At 36.7% G+C, this 21,546-nt stretch overlaps 1 protein-coding gene across 2 annotated transcripts; it reads left to right on the top strand.

Annotated features, from left to right (window-relative positions):
• The first annotated feature begins 10,987 nt into the window (after positions 1-10,987).
• Positions 10,988-12,741, top strand: LOC126601805 (uncharacterized). 2 transcript variants are annotated; one of them, XM_050268566.1, is made up of 4 exons: positions 10,988-11,224; positions 11,363-11,424; positions 12,438-12,553; positions 12,600-12,741. In XM_050268566.1, the coding sequence occupies exons 1-4, from the start codon at positions 11,111-11,113 to the stop codon at positions 12,632-12,634; spliced, it is 327 nt and encodes a 108-aa protein (XP_050124523.1). In that variant the 5' UTR covers positions 10,988-11,110; the 3' UTR covers positions 12,635-12,741. The 2 variants fall into 2 exon arrangements, with proteins under 2 accessions (XP_050124523.1, XP_050124521.1); XM_050268564.1 differs by having other exon boundaries at positions 12,438-12,741.
• Positions 12,742-21,546: the final 8,805 nt, after the last annotated feature.

Below are 21,546 nucleotides of genomic sequence, written 5' to 3'. Positions count from 1 at the left end.
ATTCTTGGCATGAGTTTCATGCAATTCATAGTAACGAGTGATTCGCCAATGCTTATGATTTTCATAGAACTTAATGATTCTTGCTTGTATCTCTATTATGCAATTCATGTAGGGAACTTGTGGGGAATGCTTTGGGTTGTCGTATGCAATTCATCCAATTCAATAACTTAAGGAAAATCTGAGGGTTAATTAGTGCAATTCACAGTTAATCTGGGGTGTTGGGAATTCATGGTTTATCGAAAAGCAATTGGAAATCGTTTTGTATGCAAGTGTGACATGTGTGGAGAAGAACCTCCTAGCTAGCTTTCCATCCATTCACTTTTATCAAATTCGTTTTAGAATCTGTTCAATTTACAAAGTTTGTTCTTGTTTTCAATTTTCGTCAAAACTCAATCCCCATTTATTTTGACGTGTTAGATTAGTTAGAAATCAATTTAGTTTGTGTTTTTAAGTGTCTTGAGTCAAGTCATAACCCAATTTCGTCCAATTTAGTGTTAGGTGTTCAAAACTGCCCAGAAAGTGTTTTAAGGCAGTTTTGAGTGTTTATTTGCTGTTTTGAGTCTTTTGGTTTGTTTTGGGGTTTTATAGTTTAGTTTTGCATTCTTTGAGTCTAGTTTAGTGTTTTAAACTTTGTTTTTACGTTTTGAGTCAGTTTCAAGTGATTTGGCAATCCCTCCTAATCTCCGGCCTAGAACGATCCCTACTTACATACTTTGCTACAATTGATAAAAAGAGGGTTTAATTTGTGTGCTTATATATTTCGCATCAATTGCATAACAAAGATACAAGCAAAGATCATTAAGTTCTATGAAAATCATAAGCATTGGCGAGGCACTTGTTACTATGAATTGCATGAAACTTATGCCAAGAATTTACTTAACACGATTGTGATCAACAACCAATACTACTTGTGAATATAAGTTCATAACGATTAGGTGAAACTCCATTTTATCCTGGCATCAAACTTATGCATGCAAATTAAGTGTCAACCCTCAACCAACATACACAAATCAGTTTTAATTCTTGTAGATAAGCAAATTAAATTCACAACTTATGAAAAGCAATTGGAAGTAATCAAATCATATAGCAAGCATAAACATGGTTTTGAATCCCCCCCTAGCCAAGGGGGGTTTAGTTCCTCATACTCGCAAAGCAAAGATACATAAATTTAGAAATTAAAATCCAAAGAAAGAAAACACCTAGAACGCTCCAATTTGGCAGCAAGCGCATCAACGATTTCTCCTTCCTCCTTGCTGCGGCAGAGAAGTTTAGAACAGGTTTTGGGTGGTATTTATGGTGTAGAATGGATGGGGAATGGTATGGAAAGGTTTTGGGCTGATAGGTGGTGCGGCTAAGGGTGATTTTTGGCAGAAATTTGGGAGAATGGTGGTGGAAGGCTGCGGCAAAGGTGTGGAATGGATTTCTAGCGTGATTTATGAATGTGAGAGGTGGTGAATTCGGCCAAGGCTTAATATGAGTATTTATAGGCACTTAAAACCCTAGGGTAATCAGATTAGGGCTTCTAGAAAGCCAAATCCATCAGGAAATAGGTTTAAACAATCAGAATTTGCAAGGGAAAAGGCCTCAAGGTGCGGCAGATAAGGGATAGGGAAGATAAGGCTTCTAGAATGACTTGCAAGGCAAGAAAACAGGTTCTAGAAAGGGGGAAGTGCGGCAAGGATTAAGGAGATAAGGATAGGGCTTCTAGAAAGCCCAAAACCAATAAGAACTAGGGCCTAACCCACGGCAAGGGAAGTTCTTTGCTGAAAATTGTTTGACATCTTTCTAGAACAAGGATTAAGGTGTCCTAAAATGTTTGGGATTCCTCTATGTAGTTGGAACCTTAATGCATTAGGAATAGGAAAGCTTGTCTTGATCAATCCTTCTTCATTTTGGAAACCTTTTCCTTCTTTGACTTGGAAAACTTATTTGTTGCTGAAACTCAAGGTCAATTAGGTTTACCTTTCCTACTTCACGTAGGAAACCTTGTTTGAGTAGGAATCTTCATTTTTCTAGGAATCCATCTTCGACTAAGAATCCTTCGTTGATTAGGAATCCTTCTCCAATTAGGACTCCTATTGTGACTAGGAATCCTTCTTCAACTAGGACTCCTCAAATCTTCATTTTCGTCCATTCCCTTGGCTCCAAGTATGTGACTTCCATTCCAAGCTCCATTTTGCTCCAAAAAGCTCCAAAATGCATCTTTTTATGTAATATGCCCTTAAAACCTGAAAGCACATGAAACTAGCTTAAAAGACTACTTTAACTAAGAAAACATCACGAAAATGCATAAGAACTAGCTAACTAAGGCGCATAAATATGCTTCTATCACAACCATTCGACGTATTGAGTTGTCCAAATAAAGCTAACTTTTAAAAGTCAAACAAGTTTGTCTTTGATGCCGAGCTGAACTTCGGTCTAGAATCTTCTTGGGGGTTGGCGGAAAGGTTTACAACTGGTTGTGATACGCAGCTTGTGTTCAACAGTGTTCATCAAGTCCAGGCATCTCATGGTAACTCCAAGCAAAACAGTCTTTAAATTCCTCAAGTAATTTACAAAGTTCGCCTTTCATAGGCTGAGGCAACAAGGAACTAATAAATAAAGGTCGAGGTTCGTTGGCCATTCCAACATTTATCTTTTCAAAATGATCTTTGACTTCAGGCCGATTATCTTCGAGCTCGATCGGTACAGCTTGAATTTTATCGAAAGACAACACTGAGCCGTTATTCCCTTTGGCAAGGAACTCCACTAAGTTCACGCTAGAATTTGGTTGCTTGGAAATGGTGTACCAGTGGGCCAGCAGCCATTCTATAGTAGATGAAACTGTGGCCTTGCGTTTGTCCTGTTGTGTTGTGTCAGTAATTAGGATAATCAACTAAGTCTGCCAATCCAAGTATCGCCGAATCCTGTTGAATAGTTTCAGCGCCAACCTCGATGGGTTTTTGAACAGAGATTATGGTCGGCCTTCCTTCCTCATTAAAACCTTGCAAAATGATATAGCTGACATGGTTGTCATAATAACGAGCTTGAATCATGTTAGCCTCGAATGGTTGATTATCGGCCAAATGAACCACATCCGATTTGCCGTCCTAAAAGATAAGGACTTGGTTTAGCAAAGAAGAGATACAACTAGTCTAGTAGATTCAGTCATGACCAAGCAATGCATTGTACTCGGTCTTTGATTAAACTATAAAACAAGGGTCATATGATTTCAACATGCGATATTTACTTCCAAAGGTAGTACTTCTTTAGTCTGAGACTTATCGCCAACAAAGCTGTTCATGGTTACATCGGATGGAAAGAGATCATCTTTGCAGCAACGCAAAGCTTTCATTATAAACACAAGCATTATGTTGATCGTTGCTCCGCAATCAACGAAAACTTTGGATATCGGGTATCATTCAATATGGGTAGTTACATACAACGACTTCAGATGATGAAGGTTGATGGCCGAGGAACGGGGTAATAACTCGAGTATGGCTATTTTGAGCTTGTCCTCCTTGATAATATGTTCGGCCTTTTTTATAGCCACAAAGTCAACTTGCGTGGTCTCTTCTACAACCACATCACCATTCAAAAAGCTTGGTTAAGATGTGGTTGGTTTGAACTTTATAGAAAAGACATGGACCATGTTAATTTCCATGTTGTCGAGGACCGAGGGTCCTATTAAGTTACGATCCTCGTCCTTTGGGTTGTTTAGCAGAATATCTTAGTCATCGGCTGCACCAACTATGTCATTTATAGCAACATATGTCAAAGAATGTTCACTTGGCTTGTCTGGCGTGGTTATTTTAGCTTCAACTTCGGCAATTGGTTCCAATAGCGCTGGGACTTAATCCTGTGTTTGTAGAGCCTTATGATTCCACTCTTGATATGAGATGCAAGCATCTCGTGTGTCTAGTTAGGCATCTAATCTCGTAACACATTCATTTTCTTCGGTCGTGAGGCTAAATAGTAAAACGACCGAGAAAACCTCAAAATGATATCACAAATACTGCAGGTCATCTAAAGAAATTGGGAGGTCTGCAGGATCCAGATCAGTGTATAGGTCTACGTTGAAACCGAGAACACTGGCTTTGTGAATGTGTTTGAATTTGGCCTTCATTCTCAAATCTGACAATTTCTAGATGATTTGTTCAGCGTCGGGCTTGTTAAGGCTAAATCAATGACTCTTGATGGGCCTGTTAAGGCTAAATCAATGACTCTTGACATGTAGTTGGGAGGTCGTATAGATCGTTGGCCGAATATTTCTTATGAAATTCTCATATGTACTCCAGAGCCTCATCTAAAAATGGTGGGTGTCGATTCCGCTTGACCTTGATCAATGGTTCCTACGGCGGCAATGGAGGGAATTTTCTTTTGGCCTCTTTTCCAAAATATTATATGCGAGCTTTCATTTCTCCAGGGTAAAGTCGATTTTTTTTCTTAGATTCTTCAATCTCAATTTTAAAGTTGCGATTACTTACCTTCTTCCCTTAAAGAAACTCAGTCATGATCACCGGAGTTTGTTAGTCATCCTCATTTTTTGCCGTCTCTTTAGGCTGTCATTTTGTGACTGACACTTTATGAGCAGTTCGTCGATGGGCCATGGAGTCTATTCTTTGTCGACGTTTTTAAGACTTGGATATAACGGTATATGCGTCGGTAAGGGAGTTGTAACTATACCAACGGTGGTTTCATGGCTCATGAGGTTAGAAAGTTCGATGGGCCATAGATGAACTTAAACTTCCACAGTTGTGTACATAGTAATCCTCATCATAAAATGGCCCATTGAAGTCAAGTCGCCGTCTAACTAAAGGCGGTTTGTAGTTTTTATTGAGGGCCGGGTCTATCGAAAACCCTTTGTTGGCGTTGACTCGAACCGAGCATTGATTGAGACTTTGCCGAAACTATAGGTGCGGGTTGTGACAATTCAGCCAAAGGTCTCTTCAGTTTTGGCTTAACTATATCAACTTCGAATTATCATCTACTACGTAAGATCATTTGGCTTTCAAATTTATCTGAACTGGAGTGTCAGACATTGGCTTGGCATAGACTGGATTGGAGAATAAACTAGGGGGTTCATTTTGGGATGAGAAATCAATCTTCAATCGTGGTTGAGAGTTCTGTTTTGGGATGTGGTACGTTGGAATGAACTCAACTTTTCCCTTTTTTTCTTATCCTTTACCAGATGGGCATCTACCATGTTTACCTTTGTCGAAAGGAAAAGATCAGCATCAACCAGCATTTGTGTCTTCTCTGGGAACTTCAATTTGCCATTGTCGATCTAGCTTTGAATGGCATCACGGAATATGACGCAATTATTCGTCGTGTGCTTGTTCGAATTATGGTACTTGGAATATGTTTTCCCCTTTAAGTCTTTGGCCTTAGAAATGTCATGCCCTGGCCGAAGCTTGATAATCTTTGTAACTTGTAACTGGTCTTGGTGATGTCGAAAGTGTATACCTTTGATGTCTTGACAGCTGTTTCAACAGAGGCCGAGTGTGTTTTGACGTCTTTGGAACTAGCGTAAGCCAATGCTTTGCATACATAAGGTTTGTCAATTACTATCTCAGCCGTGTCTATACTGACATATTGGGATTCGTCACTCATAGCTAATATGTAGCTTTCCATTGGATTCTTGTAAATTGTACCACAGGTTAGAATTTTCGAGATTTTTTCTTCTCTGAGCAAATAAACATATTGCTCGACATGTTGTGCCAACTCATACAAATCTCGAAAATTTGCTTCCAAAAATTTCTTCTTGTATTCCACATCCAGACCATTTTGGGAGAGCCTAACAAATTTGACTTTATGGAGGGGTACCTTACACCAATTCCTGGCTGATTTAAACCTAGTAAGAAATTCCATTGGTGACTCATCGAACGACTAGGCCACTCTAGCCAAACAAGAAGTCGACACTTCTATTCTAGGTCAATAGAATTGATCATGAAATTTTTCGACCATTTATTCCCAATTCTATATAGAATTCAGTTGAAGGTTGATGTACCATGCAAACGTCGTGCTCGTTAACGAGAAATAAAACAATCGTAGTTTATGGAAATAACTATTGGCATCTCCACATTGGGCAGTGAATCTAGCCACATGTTCCAATGAAGACAGGGATGATTCCCCAGTGAAGAGACTAAAATTTAGAATCTTGAAACCTCGGGGATACTTAAACCTTTCGACAAAGGCCGGACATGGATGGATAAACTTTGAGAATTTTGACCTTTTTTCAAAGCCGAATTGATCATTTTCGAGACTTCACCCATATCAATAAATGTCGTTTCTGTTGTTCGACCAAATTCGGCCTGAACTGGTGCTTGGCTCATCGTATGGTCTTTCGAGATCGATTGCCCTAGTCTGATTAAGTTCTATCTCGGCTTTTACTAGCGGCAGCCTTTCCCCTCCTAAGGGAGTATTCTTCTTTAAAAATAGATTATGTCTGGGTTGATCGATGGGCCCATTCTCATGAGCTTTGTTAACTAGAATTTCAAGCAACTTATTAGTCACCGAGTTGCTCTTAAGCACCTTGTCATGTAGGCTTTTCACCTTTCAGCTAAAAACTTGCTCAAATTGCTGAGATTATTCTTGCAACCATCATTGAAAGAAAGATTTAGACGGTGCACTAGAGGTCTCATCGTCTTCGTCGTCATAATCATCTACCAAGCATTTAATAAAACCATATTTTGCCACCTTGGTGGTTTGGGTGAAGACCACAACATCATGGTTCTGTCCGCCAAGATTAATGTCTGTTTCTCAGGGGATTGTGCTTATGGTTTCATGTGTTATGGCAACAGGGATATCATATGTTTGCGATACATTGCCTTGGACTGGACTTCGAACTATAGGTGCTAAACTAGTAGTCGATTTACCTATAGTTGTTTTCTTCTTGATTGACCTTGTTTTAATGGTCATGAACTTCTTAGCTTTAGCACTAAGTCCCAGTAGGCGTGCCAAAATGCTGACCCTAAAAACTACTTAGCCTATGTGGGCTGCAGGCTGAGTAACTAATGAGCTAACTACATCACTCGGTTGAATGCAGGGTGTACCAACTCGTCTGCCGAGCTTGATCGGAGAGTAAATGAATGTTGATGTGCCGTTGGGCGTGCTGCTGATTTCTTGATTTCACTACTGCAGCCGAGGAAGGAACACGCCTCGGCCTTTGGGTTCTAGAGCCTAAAGACAAGGCTGCTAGTTCTGCGAAGTTCAATATCAAATTCAGCTTTCAGTGTGCCGAATGTAGTAATCTAGTAACACCTTACTTCGCCAAGAAGGCTAATGAGATGGCTTCTTCCAATAAGGACTTGAAAATCCTTGCTGGCGATACTTGGATAGGTAGCCAGTCGGTCTTGAAGTAGTGTTATCTATCCAAACTGAAGGTGTTCCTCGATCAACTGATTCTACGGCTCCAGTGTTGTTTATCCAAACAGAAGATGTTGCCGGTTGCCTCCACAATGTTGTTTATCCAAACTGAAGGTGTGTTGGCGAGAAAAAGGAAAATAAAAATCTTAAGGTCCTTGAAAGGTTGTTTGCGTAGGACAATTGTGTGTTGATTTAGAGGGGGTTTTGAATGATGCACTCCCTTCTCTATTTATAGTAGCAATTTCCCTAATGATCAAGTTAGAATTTAACTCGAACTAGAATTCCTTAGCCCAATCTAATCAGATCTTGACCAATCCTAACCCCCATAGGATTCAAAGCATCTTTAGCTTCTAAAGAATCCTTATTGTACTAGGATTCGACCACTTCACCCTTATCCATATAGAACCATTTCCTGATAGGACTCAGCCGAACTTTACTAGGCTCGGCCCATGGTAAAGAATATTCCCGATATTTCTTATTGGATTGAGAACAATTTTGGGTTCAATCCGAAATGCTATTTTGGGCCCAAACAATTACAGAAAAAATGATGTGAAAATTATGTTGACACACAAATTAACCCTCTTTTTATCAATTGTAGCAAAGTATGTAAGTAGGGATCGTTCTAAACCGGGGATTAGGAGGGATTGCAAAATCACTTGAAAACGGACTCAAATACGTAAAAACAAGTTTAAAACACTAAACTAAACTCAAAGAATGCAAAACTAAACTTTAAAACACCAAAACAAACCAAAAGATTCAAAACAGCCCAAAAACACTCAAAACTGCCTTAAAACCACAATCTGGGCAGTTTTGAACACTAGACTCAATCTTGGACGAAAATTGGTTTTATCTTGACCTAAGACACTTAAAAACATAAACTAAAGTGATTTCTAACTACTATGACTCAACTAAGTAAATGGGGATTGATTTTGGACGAATTTAACTTTTAAAACAAAAACTTTAAAAACAAACTTTAATGAAAACGATTTTGATGAAATAGAATGGGGAAAGGCTAGTTAGAGGGTTCATTCTCCACACATGAAACCTATGCATACGACTCGATCTCCAATTATTCTTTCAACGAACCATGAATGACAATGCCCCAAATTAACTAGATTGACCAATTAACTCTCAGATTTCCCTAGATTCATTGAATTGAATGGGATACGCATTACAACCAAATTATTCTTATCAAGGACCCTAACTATGGAATACGCATGATAGAGACACATATCAAAGATCATTAAGTTCAATGGAAATCATAAGCATTGACGAGGCATTCATAACTATGGGATACGCATGTTACTCTTGCCTAGGATTTACTTAACACAATCGTGACTAGCGACTTTTACTACTTATGAATATAAGTTAATAACGATTAGGTGAAATTCCCTTATACTCTAGCATCAAATTCATGCATGCAACCTAAGTGTCGACCCTCAATCAACATACATAAACATGTTATCAATCAAATAGATAAGTAAACCACATTCACGATTCATGAAATCATAATTGGAAGAAATCAAGTCATATAAAACATATGATCATGGCTTTGAATTCCCCTCTAACTATAAAGAAATTAGTTCCTCATGTTCGCAAATACACAAAGACAAATAAATTTAAACATTGACATAAAGATAGAAAACACCTAGAAACGCTCCACAATCCAAGCTCCTTGAATGGCATGCACGGCTCCAAGTTGTCTTCCTTCTTCTCCTTGCAAACTCACGGCACAAGAGGTATGAATGGTGAATGGTGTAGTGAAAATCTGGTAGAGGGTGGTGAATGAATAGGTGCGGCAAGGCCTTGTATTTATAGGCTGAAAATTCACATTCCTAGGTAGCAAAGGACAAGGTTTTAAAGGCCTAAATTGCATAGGATAATAACATCCAATCCTATAAGGAAAACAAGTCAAAAACCCAAAGGGATTGGGAGATAATGTGCAGCAGAAAGAGTGTGAAAAGATAAGGCTTCTAGAAACCAAAAATCCCAAGGGAAATAGGAATTAGGTGCGGCAAGGATCTAGGGTTCTGGAAGGATAATGCAAGGCAGATTTTTAGGCTTCTAGAAAGGTTCTTAGGTGTCATCTTGATAGGATAAGATAAGGTCATCTAGAAATCCCATTTTAAGCATCCTAATCTAATTAGAAACCCTCCTAAGTGGCTGGAATGTGGATAGTTAAAGATAAGGATAAGATAGGATAGGATAAGGTTTGATTGGATAAGATAAGCTAAGATAAGGTTATGGATGAGGTTTTGGATAATACTCCTTATCTTGAGCTGATTCTTTGGCTTTAATTCTTCTTCTTCATGTAGGAAACCTTGCTTGAGTAGGAAACTTCATATATCTAGGAATCCATCTTCAATTAGGACTCCTTTAGTGATTAGGAATCCCAATTCATTTAGGAATCCTTCATTCAAGTCATTTCCTTCTTCAACTAAGAAACTTTGTATCTTCAATTCTTCAACTTTGAAACGCCTTCCTCGCTTCACCAATTCCTCAAATTCGTCCATCCCTTGTGCTTCATGTGCATGAACTCCATTTTAGCCCAATTTTGCTCCAAAATGCTCCAAATTGCATCCTTTTGCTCACTTTGTCTCTAAAACCTGAAAACACATGAAAATAGCTTAAAAGACTAACTTAACTAAGAAAACACAACATAAATGCATAAGAACTAACTAACTAAGGCGCATAAATATGCTCCTATCAAAAAATCACCAAAAAATTAAAGAGAACTTTCTTTGCCAATTAATTGGTACCTATGGAAGGATATTAAAGTTAGATTTCGAATTTTGATTCACTCGCATTGGGATCATGAATGTTTGGTCATCCGTGTTAAGGAAGGATTGTTTTTGGTAATTTAAATAGAATGTTGATACAAAACCAATCTATTTTTCCTAAACCCTAGGACATTAAAGTTAGATTTTGAAATTCGATTCACTCGCATTGAAATCATGAATGTTTGGTCATCCATTTATAGAAGGATTGTTTTTGTTAATTCAAATAGAATGGTAATACAAAACCGATCTATTTTCCCTAAACCCTAAAACATTCACGTACCATAACTAGAAGCTGATCTTGCTCCTTCTCGAAGTCATCGGCCGGTTTCCATCTCCATTTATTTATTAAGAGAATTGTTATTGGCACATTAAAAAAGTCATCACACATTTTTCACATGTATATTTGTTCCCTTTTGTTATCATTAAGAAGAAATGCACTATGACATTTTTAGAGTGTCAAAAACATCCCCCTTCATATGTTTGAACCAAACAGTATTATTTTCGACAAAACAACAATGCTCTTTTTATCAACAAGTTCTCCCTTCGTATATTTGAACTGAACTCTATTATTTTCGACAAAACAACAATGCTCTTTCATAAAAAGTTAAAATTACGTAACTTACACTAAATAATTAAAATTTTAAATTTACAAAACTTGTTTTTAAAAATCAAAATTAAACAAAAACAGAAAATGCTCCTCTCTTTTCTTAAACAAATACGTGAAATTGATATAATAGCTTAAATCACGCGGATCAACCAAACACACGTGCCAAACGGAACCTGGTGAATTAACGTTGCTGAGGCAGCAGATAAGATTAAGCCACCAAACCCTAATACCAGACAGAGGTATTGAAGCCAATAGTTTTTCAAAACCGCCGTCCGCTTATTCTATAAAACTGAGGCAAACACTCCTCAGTTGATGTGTGTACGAATCTGCCCACCTTTCTCTTTCTCTTATTTCTATTAGAATTTCGGTTCAATATATGGAGGGAATGGTTTTGGTTTACGGGCCTTTGTGTGAAGGCCAAGATGAGGAGAAAGATGATGCTAAAAGACCGAAGAATTTGACCTATTATCGCATTCATGATTTACCAGAGGTATATACACATGAATTACCTTTTGATCTATTTTCCAGCAACAACATAGATCTGTGATTCAGGTTTCATTTTCCTGGTTATTAGATATATTGCCGTTCTATTTCGTCTTTAACCATTATATTTGATTTTGTTTTGTAGAACTTGTGTCATTCGAGTGACCACCAGGTACGAGGAAACGCTGAAAAGAAAAGGCTGCTCAAGTAATTAACCCTTCATATACCGATCTATTTTATTTTTTATTTGTTTTTGTTTGGCATTGGCGAGACAACGACCGTTGTGTTTTGGTTTGTTACATGGTAAATTGATCGATCTTCCATCGCTGCCAAATTTACTGAAAAGAAAGAAAAAAAAAAACGGATCTGGAACACCTTAGTTTTGACATAATTTGTGTGCTAGGGTTTCCTTGTCATACGTCATTTAATCTGATAATTTCCTCAAGAGAATAGGTCTTTGTGCCCTTTAGTTTTGACATGTTCCAAATAAACCTATGAGCAATTTCGGTTTATAGATTTGTTATTGTGTCCGATATCACAGCTTTCCAAAAGAATGATCCCAATTCATTGTTTTTCTACCCTGAGTGATAGCCAATGGCTATGATCTCTGGCCCAAAAATTGTTTTCTTAAGAAAATTGTTTTCTTATACCTGAAAAGCTCCCTGCCTAGGTTTTTTCCATCTTAAACAAGCCAGCTTTTAATTCAGTTTATTATGTTCAAGACCTGGTGAGTAAATTGAAACCTGATAAACAAGCCAACTTTTGATTTTTTGGCCAGCTTTTAATCCTTCTTATTTATTAAAGATAATTTCTTTTTAATGAAAACTAATGAAAATGACTTGAAAACTTTGAGTTTTAACAATAAAGACAAAATAAAGGGTAAAGTGAATAGTCTCATGATTGACTTTTTAATGTAAAAATGTGATTTTTCGTTGAAGTAAACAGTACCATAAGCTTTTCGTTAAAATTCCTTTCTTTTTATTTGTTATCCATGAGTGGAACGAGTAATGTGTTTCAGTTTTTTAAATTTTGTAAATGAATCGATCTGCCAAATTTCTCAAAAAAAAGAAAAACAGATCTGACAAAGTTTTGATGTGAACTTGTTGTGTGCTAGGGATTCCTTATCACTGTTATGTGTTCTATATGGTTACGAGTTTCAGAGCAGTAATAAAAATTTAAGTTTGTCATCAACATTACTAACGTCCTCATTTCTGGTGCAGACGTTGCCCTTATCAAGACTTCCCTGTATATCCAAATCTTCAAGTACAGGGAGGTAAGATAAAACTTTTTTCACTGAGTTGCCTAATTTCAGCGAAAACTTACAGACAAAATGGTGGTCCTCACAGCATACTTCGTTGGAAGAAACGAAAGTATGCGAGAAGAAGGTCATTTTGTTTATCACTTATCCTATCACTAACTCCTTGATGCTTTGGCAAACCCATTTGTACCACTATACTTAAGTTAGACATTAGTATGTACATTTCAGTTAAAATTGAAAAAATGTAAACTCTTTATGTAGCTCTACATATATATTGTCACTTAGATTCTATTGTAAAGCGTGAATGCTCCAAAATTTTAGCATTTGATATTTTGATATCATATCTCGAATTCAAAAATGAATGCCAACGATTTTGCATTTAACCGTAATCTCCCCGAATGATAATTTCCGTTCTGTCACAGATATCTAATTCCACTGCCAAGAAAACTTTATTTCAAGAGAAACAAACATATCTAAGTAGTAAATATTCAATACTGGAACACTTGTGTAAGAAACCTTTATTCAATGAGGAAAAAGAAGCAACAAAATAAAAATCTCAGACTTAAATTCTCTATTCATCTATTGTTTACTTGGAAATTTTCTTCGTAACCAAACAGATGGTAATGTAAGGAAATCAAAAGTTTGAGAATACGTGGTAAAAGCTGAACTACAACTCTGACGTGTGAGAGTGAAGCACAAGACAATACTTACTTTTCAAATTCATTTGCTACGTACAATTAACCGCACAAACTGTCAGTAATGACAAAGCGATGTTATTTAGCTTCACCTTTTCTGGTGGAGATATGCTGCTCTAATATATTGGCCGTGAAGGCCAGCTTGTATCGTGGATGTATGATTGTTGAGATGCTGCTCTAATATATTGGCAGTGAAGGCAAACTTTAGAGTGTCTAGTAAAATGTGTTTTGTGAAAAAACAATTGTATTTGTTTTTCTTTCAAACTGTCCTGAGTTTCCTCTCTTTCTCGATCGATCTCGATCGCTCTTCTCTATCTAGGTCTCTCGCAACCCCTACTACCCACAAATCCTCTCCCAGTCTCTCTTATGGTTTTTCAAATGATCCAGTTAGGCATATATATAACTAACCTATCAATTTTCCAATTGCAAATTATTCCTCTTTTGTAAAATAATATTGGTCGATGGCCATTTGGTGGTGTTTGGAATTAATTCTACATAATTTCAAGAAAAAGAAGAAAGCGAGAAATCATGGTAGGGAGATCCTTGTGCGACTTTTCCTCTCTCACCAAATCAAAGTCATTCTAACTCGTTCTGAGTTCAATTATCAATCGATCTGAGTTCGTTCTTTGTGGATCCTCCAGCTTGCGACAGCAAGCAAATTTTAGGTTATGGTATGGTGGCGAGTGACCAATATCGTGAAAGTATATGTTAAAGAAGATATCTAAATTAAATTTTTTTAAAACAAAATCTCAAATTAATTAGTCAATATTGTAAATTGATCATATTTAGTTATTTACTTCCTTGTTTAGTCTCTTATTAGCCTTGTTTGTAGGCAATAGTTTAGGATCATATTGTGAGAGTCATTGTATAAAGATGTAACCCTAGTTGATAAATATACTACGGAAATTATTCTCCCATTCAACGCTTCTTATGATGGTATCAGAGCATCCTTGCAATTGATGACACTCTTTGAGATTTCCTTCGACATGGATCCTAAGAGCCATGTCTTAACCAGATGGTTGCATCGATTCCATTGCTGCAATTCTTCAGGTTTATTTTCACTTGGCTTCTTGACCGTTCCATCAACAAGCCCTAGTTTGTTTTTGAACATTAAGGCCATGCTCATGGATTGAACCCATGTACTGTTATTGTCCTCCACCAGTGGTTGCGGCACAACATTGCATTATGTTTGTCCGAATGGTGGAGATAGAATCGGTGATTAGGGCATTCCCACTTTAGATGTGAAGTCATGCATGAAGAGGTTGAATTTTTGTCTACGTTGTCACACATGGCTAGGTTTGCTAGCGTTTGTATTTATGTTTGTATTTTGCTTTTCAATTTTCCCAGATCAATCGCTTTGTTACCATCATAAGAAGCGTAGAATGGGAGAATAATTTCCGTAGTATATTCATCAACTAGATTTACATCTTTATACAATGACTCTCACAATATGATTTTAAACTATTGCCTAAAAACAAGGCAAATCAGAGACTAAATAATGAAGTAAATAACTAAATATTTCAAATTAATTAGTCACTATTGTAAATTGATATTTAGTTTTTTACTTCCTTGTTTAGTCTTTGATTAGCCTTGTTTGTAGGCAATAGTTTAGGATCATATTGTGAGAGATCATTGTATAAAGATGTAACCCTAGTTGATGAATATATCCTACGGAAATCATTCTCCCATTCTACGCTACTTATGATGGTACCAGAGTAATTGGTCTGGGAAAAAAAAAACACAAATACAAACCCTAGCAAACGTAGCCATGGGTGACAATGTAGACAACAAGTCAAACTTTTTAGGCATGATCTGAAGTGGGAAAGCCTTGATCACCTACTCTATCGCCACCATTCGGGCCAACTTTGTACAATGCTTGTGCCGCAACTGCTGGTGGAAGATAATTACACATGGTTCATTCCATAGCCATGGCCTTAATGGTCAAAAACAAACTAGGGCTTGTTGATGGAACGGTCAAGAAGCCAAGTGAAGATAAACTTGAAGAATTGCAGCAATGGAATTGATGCAACAATCTGGTTAAGACGTGGCTCTTAGGATCCATGTCGAAGGAAATCTTAGGAAGCGTTAACTACAAGGATGCTATGAAACCATCATCAGAAAGCATGGAATGGGAGTCTTTGATTAGCCTTGTTTGTAGGCAATAGTTTAGGTTCATATTTTGAGAGGCATTGTATAAAGATGTAACCCTAGTTGTTGAATATACTACGGAAATTATTCTCCCATTCTACGGTTCTTTGAGTATATATGAGATATCCAACATATCAATAACTATCTATTACCATATCGACAACATTGTGAATATAGATATGTAAAAGTGAATATAGACATGGTTTACATACATTATAGATATCATATAAACAATATCTATACTACATACTAATAGCCTAATACTATATCTATGGTATGTACATAGGGTACTTCACAATTTCACTCTTTCAATACTATATGTTGTTCATGTCTTTCATGTCTTTCTTTCTATTTCAACAACCAAAGTTTGAAATCCTTCTATTTAGCTAATTCCCCCCCCCCCCCCCAAAAAAAGAAAAAAAGATAACGTGGAATTAACCTGGTGAATAGCTAAATACAGGCAGAAGAACCAAACACACGTGCCAAACTAAACATGAAGAATATAAACAATAAGACCAAGGCCGAAGCTAGAAAGTTAGCTCACTGGGGATGCATGACTATTCTCGTTGCATCCCAACAACAAGGCACACAATGCCAAAACCTTTCTCCCATGTTTTTGATGATGCATTTTGTCAGCACTTCACTGACCCATACCATTGTGTGCTTAGCGTACATAATATCCTCACTCTTTAGTGCTCTTTAATTGTGTCTTTTGGTCCATATTGTAATAGGTCAAACAAAGAGTAAAATCATAAATAGGGCCAAGAGATCATATTTATAAGACGAGTAGGCGGAGGGAGGTTAATTGGCCTTTTATTATTTTAAGGAAAAATGACTCTTTAAATTATCTAAAAAGGTGTTGTCTCACTAAATTCATACACGTTTTTTCCTTGGTGGCTATCTTGGATGAGGATCGAGTGATAGAGTTGCACTGGAGATATGTTGATGTTGTTTAGCTTTTGTTGAACTCGTCTGTTTCACGAAAAATGAATAAAAAAATAGATATTTGAAGGTAGTTTTGACAAATTACTCAAAACTAAGTGTATTGTTTAAACCCAAAAAATTGAGAGGGGCGCTTCATCAAATTCACCCCTAGATAAGACTGACCCATCAAACCCTAATACAAAAAGGGATGCAATATTCACACACCTTTTTTTACTTTCCACACACCTTTATTTGTGGCCATTGGATCAAATAAATTAAAAATTATCAAATGACATAAATTAACAAGGATGTGTGAGAAGTAAAAAGGCATTTGTGGATAACACACCTTATAGAATGTATTGAAGCCAATAGTTTTTCAAGACCGCCGTTCACTTATTCTAATGAATTGCAGTAAACACTCCTCAGTTTCTGTGTATCAGAATCTGGCCACCATATCTTATTTCTTATTTGATTTTCGGTTCAATATATAGAGGGAATGGTTTTGGTTTACGAGGCTATGTCTGCAGGCCAAGAAGAAGAAGATGGTGATCTTAAAAGACTGGAGAGAGTTGGACTTATTATTTAATTGATGATCTACCAGAGGTATATACATTTCAATAAACAACAATTATCCTTTGATCATTTTTCCACCAACAATGTATAGAGTTGTGCTTTAGGGTTTCATTTTCCTTGTTTATTAGACATATTTTTGTTCTATTTCTTCTTTAACAATTAGATTTGAGTTTGTTTTATTGAATTCTTGCCGATCGAATAGTATATGTGGGCAAGCAAGAGTATGACACTAAGGTTGCTCAGGTAGTCCTTCGTATTCATCAAATCTATTTCTTTTTTATTTCTTTGGCAAGAGTGGACAAACGATGTGTTTTAGTTTCCTGAATTTAGCAAATCCATCGATCTTCCATTGCCTACTAAAATGTACAAAAAAAAAAAGATAAAAAAACCAATCTGGAACATCATTAGTTTTGATATAAGTTTTATCTTCTAGGGGATCCTTAATCACTGTCATACGTCATATATGGGGCAGATAATCTTTTCAACTTTTCTGTAGTTAATTTTCCATTGTATAACTCGGTACCTTTTCTTAAATACTCTTCCCATGTTTCAAATAACCTATCGTCAAATTTGATGAGGCTTCGATTGTTGAGTCCCCTTCGAGCTCATTTGGTATTCTCCTATATCAGCGCTGTTTAATAATCCCAATTCAATGTTTTTCTTACCCTGATTGATAGCCAATGGAAATAATCCAGATTTTAATTTAGTTTACTGCCTTTAATATCTGGTGAGTAAATGGAAACTGGAAAACTTATCGAGCTTCCTTTGCCCTAGCAGTACAGTTGACCAAGTTATGGGTGAATGCAACTATACTCTATGGTGATGGATTAGTTATTTTCTTGTTTAGGTACTATGAATTTATAGATACTGCTTCATACTATTTCTTGGTGGCTAGTTCAACGACAGATTCTTTGAAACCAAACAACTTGGAATAAAAACGTTTTTAAAAGAGCTTTTACATAAATTTGTTGTGCTAGGGTTTCCGCATATATGGATCTGATAATTTTCTCAAGAACTTATTCTGTAGTTTATTATATATAGTGGTGCCCTTTGTAAGTCTTTCCCATGTCCAAATGTTGGTCATGATCTCAATGGAGTCCCTTTGAGGGGATCATCCTCAGATTAATTTGGTAATTTATGTGTCTCCGATACCAGTGCTTTCCAAAAGAATGATCCCAATTCATTGTATTATTCCCTTGAGCAGCCGCTGGCCATCATCATCTCTGACCCAAAAACTGTTTTCTTGTACCTGCAAAGATAGCTGGCTAGGTTTCTTCCTTCTCTCTACAAGCCAGCTATTAAATACTTTCTCTTTACTGGCATCATGATCTGGCGAGTAAATAGAAAAGTGAGCTTCGTTTGCCAAGCTTACCTAGAACATCACATATTTGTATGTACAAATATCCATACATGCGTCTGCACGTAGATGAAACATTGTTAAATTGTTACTTGAGCACTCAGCTTTGCTCCATGGCTATGCGATTACTTTTCTTCCTCTCTAGGCACTATAAGTTCAATCATGCAGTTTTTTCTTCTTTAAAACGAACTTGGAAAAAAAATGTTTTTTAAGGCAGTATGCTACACGTTAATACCTTTCAAAGACAGTTTATCCTTCAAGTTTCTGCTATTTATACTTCCGTCTTATACAGATTGATAAATTTTGATCCATAATAAGAAACCAAATTTATGATTAAGTCGTGGTTGAGGTAAGGCCCGGTGTGCCTTTTCAAACTTTAATTTATCAATTAGTCAGGATGTAGTCGTTACATATGATTCTTAGAATTTCCTTTCCCGTTTAATTTCAACAAGAAACGGCAATTGACAGCGACAGTTGGTTAAACCTTTTAACAGTAAGTGCATTGCCTTTCAAATATCGATCTGTTTTGTTGTAGCATTTGACAGCGGCAGTTGGTTAAATCTTGTTGTCAAATTTTGTTCTAGTATTGTCACTACAATATAGAGTGACTAATTTCAAATACTGGTAAATATAGAGTGACTACTTTAGGAGCTTGCGAACTACACATGAAAATACATGAGCAATTGAGAAGTGGATAAACATCTGACATGGAAGCTCATTAGAACAGTTGCAAGTAATTATAGATTATGAGTAATATTCAATCATATGGCGTAGTATACTGTATAGTTAGTTAAAACTTCGCGTACGTAGTTATAATGATTTATGTTTTTCTGTTTTGGTTTACTTTTCTGCGAAAAATTTGCTAATAATTTGTAACTTAAGCTGATCTTTCTACAGTGCTGGTTGTCCCAAGAAGGGGAAGGAAACAGAGCAGATCTGGTCACAGCTAGTGCTACCAGAGAGTACTCACATTGGATCCTAGACAATGCTTTGATGTTTTTCTAATGTTTTAGGCTTGCATCTGCAACTCCCCTTTTCAGGGGCTGGAGGCCTCCGTAGCAGTCAATGGCTCCAGGACCTGCCACTGCCTACCTCGATTGCTAATCTCGCCAAAAAGGCTACAACCAAACAATCAAATTGTTTTTAAACAATGCCTCGAACAATTTATTCTTCCTCCAAGTTTCGTGGCTCTTCACTTGAATTCGGTCATAGTTAAAAGGATAAGAGTTTTTGTCATCGTCCGTATCTGCTATGGTACTGCTCTTAATTGCTTTTCTTTTCAATGGAACCGTTGACTTACCAGGATCATGTCAACCTTTTTCAATGTATTTATTTGTAGATGACCCACAATTGTTGTATAATTGAAGTTAAAGAAACGTCTATGAAAGGCAGAATTATTTCCACAGAATACTGCATGCCGGTAACTAGGGTGCATTTAAAATGCTGTTGGGTTTCAAAAATATTTTGGAAAGAAGCACCAGTCATGTGCTTCTTTCATTTTGGAAAGAAGCACATGACTTGTGCTTCTTTTAGAAAGCACTTGATCAAGTGCTTTTTCAAAATTCACTTGTATTTTTATTAAGGATTGGTTCCAAAAACACTTTTATCAAAAGTGTTTTCAGTTTTTTTTTAAAGCATTTCCAATTCCAATTCTTATTAGCGTGTATTCCGCTTGTAGAAGGATAAACTGTCTTTGAAAGGTATTTATCCTTCAATTCTTTTCTGCTATTTATACTTTCAGTTTATCCTTCAATTTTCTTTTCTCCTAATGTTACATGCATTCCGCTTGTGCCTACGCATTCGTACCGCTGAGTACTTCGAGAATACAGTAGAATAATAACTCGTATGTGTCACGAAATGATAGTCAACGAAAGTCAACAATCTCACCACTAGGTGCATTTTCGTTAATTCACTCTTTTAAAATTAATAAAATCGTAAAATTAGGAATGTGTTGTTACTCTAGTGCATGTTATACATGGAGAAACATTTTCCAGTCACCGTAATTACAAGTTACAATAATGTCAAGGAATCTGTACAACAAAAATCCCATGCAAATAGAAAATCAATTACAAAGACAAAAAAACCTTGACGGTTTAAATCCCCCAAAGCCAGTTGTTGGTATGGATTTTAGACTGCTGATACCCCAAAAAGAAAAGCACAACAATCAGAGCAACCAAACGCAAGTGCTGCAGCAACTTCTTCGAATATTCATCCTTGTTATAGCCAACTGATTTATTACAGGCAATGGGTTCCACGACATGCAGTGCAGCGAGTACAAGTAGTATTAGGGCAAAGGCCACCAAACCCTCTCTCACTTCTCCAGGCTTATTGCAAATCGGCGATGAATATGTCGAGAATGCTACGCCCATAACGATGATTGTCGCCGGTAAAACAAGGCATGGCGGAAGTGCATGATCTGTAAACGCCCATAATGTTGGTCGAATTGAATGCTAATCGTAAGCAACCTTTGATCAACCAGTTTATAGCTTGGTGAAAAGGATTGTTGAATTCTTTTATTGGAAATTAGTGTGGAGAATATAGAGGGGAAGGAAGCTTACGGACATTGATAGGAGAAGACGAGAAATCCTCCAGAGAAATGGAACTATTAACCATTTCGTATATGATTTTATTTGAGATGTGATATCCACACACCCTATTTTACTTCTCACACACCTTTTTATTTTTCAGCCGTCGGATCGGATGAATTGAAGAATATCAACAGACAAAAATTATCAAGGGGTGTGTGAGAAGTAAAATAGGTCCACACACCCCTATTTTTATGGCCGTTACTTTCTATGCTTTTGTGCCTTACGCTACAAGGAATTAGTTACGCAGGATTTGAAAATTTGGTGGTTCAGCAAATTATACATCACCCGTTTTAAGGAAAATTTTCTTGTGTGCTTAAACACAACTCAATACATCAAGTATCATAATACAAGTGAATGAATTTTTTTTTTTAAATATTCAACTATTGGTATTATAACTTGGTACCAAAAAATCTCTCTGTTTTAGGTCCACCAATTCTTATCTAAAAGATATATAGGCCCAATTTTATTGTTTCATCGGCCTCGGCCTACAAATTTCGCTTGATCACTTCGGGACTGGCTACTATTTTCGATTTTTAGCATGCCAATAATTAACCTCAAGCACTTATTGTTATAATTCTGACTCCCTCGGAATCTTGCTCTTTGATGTATTCGGTAATAGACTAAAACTTTGCAAAATAAAGAAAACTAGAAACACACAAGATTTATACTAGTTACGTCCAGTTGTGGTTTACATGCCTATTTTCTGATTAAGTTTCCTATTCTGTATGGAATGGGAAAATACATTTTCTTACTTGTTCCACTTAGACTTCTAGAATTCCTAGTCTA

The sequence above is a fragment of the Malus sylvestris genome, chromosome 15 (assembly GCF_916048215.2).
Source record: "Malus sylvestris chromosome 15, drMalSylv7.2, whole genome shotgun sequence".
In the NCBI taxonomy this organism is placed as follows: domain Eukaryota; kingdom Viridiplantae; phylum Streptophyta; class Magnoliopsida; order Rosales; family Rosaceae; genus Malus; species Malus sylvestris.
This window is presented reverse-complemented; position numbering and strand designations above follow the sequence as displayed.